General features: G+C 44.7%; 1 protein-coding gene across 2 annotated transcripts in view; it reads left to right on the top strand.

The window, feature by feature from the left end:
• The window catches only part of Ptpn21 (protein tyrosine phosphatase non-receptor type 21), a 59,263-nt gene that overhangs the window by 34,333 nt on the left and 19,396 nt on the right, over window positions 1-5,534 (top strand). For both annotated transcript variants that reach the window (XM_021179067.2, XM_029484619.1), the window contains exons 9-10: window positions 1,328-1,415; window positions 2,449-2,528. In XM_021179067.2, coding sequence (XP_021034726.1) covers window positions 1,328-1,415; window positions 2,449-2,528 — 168 coding nt within the window. The remainder of the gene's footprint in view (window positions 1-1,327; window positions 1,416-2,448; window positions 2,529-5,534) is intronic.

Genomic DNA, 5,534 nt, shown 5'->3' with positions numbered 1-5,534 from the left:
TCCCCAAATCCCCAGTTGAAGCTGTGGGGCACAAAGGATGGAGTTGAGTGGTAAAGCACTTGCTTTGTGTTTGCAAGGCCCCGAGTCGGTGGCAGAGGGAAAGAGTTTCCCCTTGAAGGGCTTCATGTTCAGGGCTTTGGATTTCTAGGTTATGGCTGCTCAGCCACTGCTGGATTCCAAATATCTCAAAACTTTCCAGTCTCTGCTATTGGGCACTCTTCTGACCCCAGGGGTTCTGAGTGGGGTGATGATGGCTCAGGACTGCTGAGCATCTTCCAGACTCAGTGTCTTCTGACAGTATCATGAAGCTCGGGAATAAGAACCAAATCTCCCTTTGAAAGCTAAAGGTGATAGAATTAGGAGATGCACGGTACAGTTTGTGTCCTACTGACAGCACTCAGAAGATTCACCTCACTCCTGAGCACTTAGCTTTCTCTTCACCCCCGTAGCTTTGCAGAGTGCACCTCTGTCTCTCGTCCTTACTTTATCCTGTTTGCCTTCACTGCTAACCAGTGTGTTTGCTTTTTTTTTTTTTTTTTGGTTTTTTGAGACAGTGTTTCTCTGTGTAGCCTTGGCTGTCCTTGGAACTATGTAGACCAGTCTGGCCTTGAACTCAGAAATCCGCCTGCCTCTGCCTCCCAAGTGCTGGGATTAAAGGCGTGTGCCACCACTGCCTGGTGTGTTTGCTTTTATGTTGTCTGGTGCCTTCCCACCCTCCCACCTTCGCAAGTGCCTCTTTAGGGACCATCGCCACACTGATTTTAGTATCCCTAGGGACTGGTCCAATCATCATCATTGTGATAGTGGGTGCCCTTTGAAGTTTGTTTATAAGTAGTTGAGGCATGAACAACAAGCTATAACATAAGTATCTTTGATTGTTAAGTCAAGAGCAAGTCAGGTGTATTAATTACTTTACTGTTGCTGTGATAAAATTCTTTGACAAAAAGCAATTTAAGGATGTTTATTTTGGCTTACAACTCCAGAGGTTTAGAGTCCACAATGGCAGTGTAGGCATGGCGGGAGGCATAGTGGAAGGTATCCAGGCATAACAAGTATAAATATATACTTATTATATATATTCATATATATATAAGGACATACTTATATATATATGCTATATATTATATATAAATAATTATATATAATATATAAGCATAATAAAACATTAGATGCAAACACACTCATATATAATTTTATATAGTAATTTAAATATAATGTACTTATTTTTTACATATATATTTAAGTCACATATCAAGCTTAAGGGAACATGAGGCGTTACATCTCCCAGTGTGCATTTGTGCACTCAGCATTCTCTGTTGTTCTCTAGGTGGCACGACATTGCTAACATGTCACACAACAAGTCCTTTTTTGCACTAGAGCTGGCAAATAAAGAGGAGACCATCCAGTTTCAAACTGTGAGTGAGCACAAAAAGACCATGGGAGGCTCCACAAAGTTAGCAAGTTAGCATTGCTGATTTCTCTGTTGTGTATTGGGGGATGGTGAGTTTGACCTAGTTTAGGACTTCATAATTCTTTGTGCTATAAAAATTTATGCTTTAAATGTTACAGAATGGCACTTGGGGAGAAATGCTCCCCTGTTGAAGGCTGTTGAGCAAATGAGTCTTTGTGTTTGTATTCTTTGATTCAAATGACTTTTTTTTTTTTTTTTTTAAATATATACGAGTACACTGTAGCTGTCTTCAGACACCCCAGAAGAGGGCATCAGATCCCATTCCAGATGGTTGTGAGTCACCATGTGGTTGCTGGGATTTGAACTCAGGACCTCTGGAAGAGCAGTCAGTGCTCTTAACCTCTGAGCCATCTCTCCAGCCCCCTTGAGTGACTTGTGAAGTACCTGTAAAGATACTGAAGTAGAGGAGATAGTCAGCCTGGCTACTGGCCCGGCGCTGGGGAGCAGCTCTGTGGTGCTGCTTAGTCTTTATCTGCCCTTGCTGTCCTACAAAGGCAGTCTTAAGACCCCGGAGCAAATGTTTACTTGGAAAGTCTCTGAGGGGTATTTCTCGGGAGTAGAGTTGATACCTGATACAAACATGATGCTTAGCCACTGCTGGCTCACACTGCTGAGCAGGTCATTTCATGTTCACCATTAAGTTCTCACAGCTTTCAGAGGTTAGCCAAGGAGCTAGGGAATGAAGGAGTCACTGTGGCGATGAGGAAGTCACAGGGGGGTGGGGGGATGATGAAGGAGTTGGTGGGGGAGGGAGTCACTGTGGGGATGAGAGAGTTACTGTGGGGACAAGGGAGTCATGGGGTGGGGGATGAAGGAGTTACAGGGGTGGAGCGGGGGAAGGAGTCACTGTGGGGATGAGGGAGTCGTTGTGGGGATGAGGGAGTCTCGGGGGAGGGAGTCACTGTGGGTGGGGGATGGTGTAGACACAAGGTCTCTGCATTCTGACTGTCTTCCTCTCTGTGTGTTTCATCTGCCAGGAAGACATGGAGACAGCCAAGTACGTGTGGCGGCTGTGTGTGGCACGGCACAAATTCTACAGACTAAACCAGTGCAACCTGTGAGTATCTATCTCCTGCTCTGGAAATTGTAGAAAATCATTTGGGAGTGAAAAAAATGTAAAATTGCTTTTACCCAGTTTGAATGTGTGTCAGGGGATTGCATATAGAAGCTGAGGACAACTTGGGGACTCATACTCCCCACTGAGTGGGTTCTAAGGATCGATCTCAGCAGCAAGCACCTCTCACCTTAATCCTTGAAGGCCTTTTAAAAAAGAAAAGGATTTTCCCCCCTCCCTTTTCTCTCCTTTTCTTTGGGGATCAAACCTAAGGCCTCCTCCCTGCTAGGCAAGCACTCCCCACTGGGCTATGATTCCCCAGGCTGAGGTCTCAGCATGGAGCCTGGGCAGGCCTGGAAAGTGCTATGTAGATCAGGCTAGCCTCGAACTCACAAATATCCATCAGATTGTCTCTGCTTCTGGAGTGCTGGGAGGCCTGGGCCACCATGTCTGGTGTGGAAGTAGTATTTTTTATAGTTTTTAGTCAATATCCCAGTCAGTGTTTTGAGGAAAGATTATTCATCTTTCATATATATGAATTATACAAAGGAAGAAGCTGACATACATACCTACATGTGTGTAAGGACCTTGTTGCTGTTCTGACACGTCCGCACATGTGTGTAAGGACATTGTTAATAGTTATCCTTTCTCATATACTCATCAGACCCCTCTCTTTCCCAATCTCCATCTTTAACACTTTCTTATTATTCCTTCAGCTTGCTTGCTTGCTAGAGTTTTGCTTTGTGGTTCTGGCAGGCTTTGTACTCACTGAGTAGCCCAAGTGGGCCTCAGACTTGCAGCAGTCCTCCTACTGCAGCCTTCCAAGTGCTGGGATTATTGGTTTGAGCTACAGCTCAAACCCACAGCTTCTCCTTTTACTTTTATGCGCAGGTATGTGTGTATACACACACACACACACACACACACACACACCCCTTTTCTGCTCTCTGCCCACTCTGGAATTTGTATATGAAATTGTTACATTTAGAGGAGATGACATTATTTTTGCCTATAATAATTACATCTGAATAATTACAGAATCTACTGGAACACAGCATTTTCACTTTGAAGCTTTGATAAATGTAGGACCATGATGAGCCATCACCACCTCAGTTCATTTTTTTTTTTCTTGAAAACAGAAGTGACAGCCATCATGACGAAGCCATGAAGTGGGATGCCATCTAGTAAACCCCGTATTGCATTGTGGCTAATGCCTTTTTGAAAAGTGTAATTTTAGCAGTTCCTAATTTTAATGATTTTAAAATTCAGAGAGAAAAGCAATGGATATGTGTGGAAATCCTTAAGCTCTTAGAACTATAACTCTTGGCATATTGCCACGTGTGAGTGAGGCTGCGTGGATATCATTAGCTCCATGTGTTATTCTCGCATGAAGAACACTTGATTTCTCTTTACAGCTACTATGTTTGAAGGGCTATTTTTCCAAGTTTTGTTTTTAATTTCTGCATATCTGGGAACTATTAGTGTATTTATCTAAGAGTGTGTGAAACAAACGTATTACCTTGTACAATTTGTCCCCTGGGTAAGATAAACGAAGCTTCTGCTATTAAACCCGCACATTTTGATGGGGAAGAAAACTGAAAATGTTTTAGCTGTTTCCTGAAGGCACGGGTCTAGTAACAGCTAATCTTACGATGATGTTGAGGTGTTGGTAGGACTTGTTCTTATAGTCCAGCTGGGTAAGCTTAGTGTGCTGGACAGCTAACTATGGCTAAGTGGTGGTTACCCCTGAAGATGGAGTCTACTTCCACAGAAAGGAACCCCTTTCTCCTACAGTGTCCCGCTGTCCTTTCTCTAGGATGGTAGGTAGAGCTGGGTGCTTCTAACCTTGGCCCGGGTGACACTTACACTGACAGGGTCTAGTATTTCTCTTTCCACCCAGACGAGGCACCAGAGATCATCTTTTTAGGTTAGCTTAGAAGCTCCCTTAGTTTTTTATGTATAAACAGGAATAACAAGACCATCTTTGATTTCCTTTTAGTACTGTATTAGATATTAAGTGAGATACCAGTGTCAATCAGGTCAAAAGGCCTCCTCTGGTATCCCAAGCCCAGAGTTGACCAGCAGCAATCAACTCCCCTAGACTCTATGAAGAAAAAGTGAGCACGGGATACAACATTTCTTGGCATGGGGCTTTTTCTCCCTTCTTTGTGGGTTGTACCCTCCAACCTGCAAAGCTAAATGAGAGAGAGGGCCCAAGAACCCTGAGAACAGCAAATTCACCAGCATGCTAATGGCTGAGCAAAGTGAAATGAGCTAGCCCTGTAGTTTAGGATATGGCTGACCGTAGCAGCCGGTACACTTCTGTTTGGAGACTTCTGTAGTCAGCAGACTGCAGCAGCCAGTCTCAGGGAACTGGGAGATGTACCACCCTCCTTCCCTTCTGGCTTACTGGGTCCCCAGAGGGGAGACAGGACTCACTAAAGAGTGTCAGTCCTTGGAAAAAGCAGGAGTCGGAGATAGGGGGATTGTCAAAGGTCCCCACAGTCCGGTGGGTCTCCCACTCTCCTCAAAGGTTTGGGGACAGGAAGCTGTCCTGGAATTGGTGTGAGGCAGCTTCCTCTTCTGTGCAGGTGCTTGGGTAGGTGGGATCACTGTGGCCTACAGTGAAGCCAGTCCCTAACCTTTTATTTCCTGTAGCCTGGTTTGGTCTCTGCTTGCCCACGATGGCATCTTGGGGCAGGGATCCAGAGCCAGGTCATTGACCTTGTAGCAGCCTGTACATGCACCTCTGGCCTGCCCTAAAACAGGGGGAGCTTTTGTTTTTCATTACAGCACAGGAGGAAAGTCATTGAAACAGCATCCCAGGGTATTTCCACTGCCACTGCCTAACACATGATCAAAGCCTGCCCATTGCTATCTGTGATTAAAGCAATGGCCAACATAAAAACTCACAGGACAAGTGAGACATCTCTTAGAGTTTTAAGTTAATAGATTAATTTAATGCATGTGGTTTGTGTGTGTGTGAGGGCGGGGGAGGGAGGAGGGAGG

This window comes from Mus caroli, chromosome 12 (genome assembly GCF_900094665.2).
Source record: "Mus caroli chromosome 12, CAROLI_EIJ_v1.1, whole genome shotgun sequence".
NCBI classification, from domain to species: Eukaryota; Metazoa; Chordata; class Mammalia; order Rodentia; family Muridae; genus Mus; species Mus caroli.
Note: the sequence above shows the minus strand (reverse complement) of the source record. Positions and strands in the feature narration are given on the sequence as shown.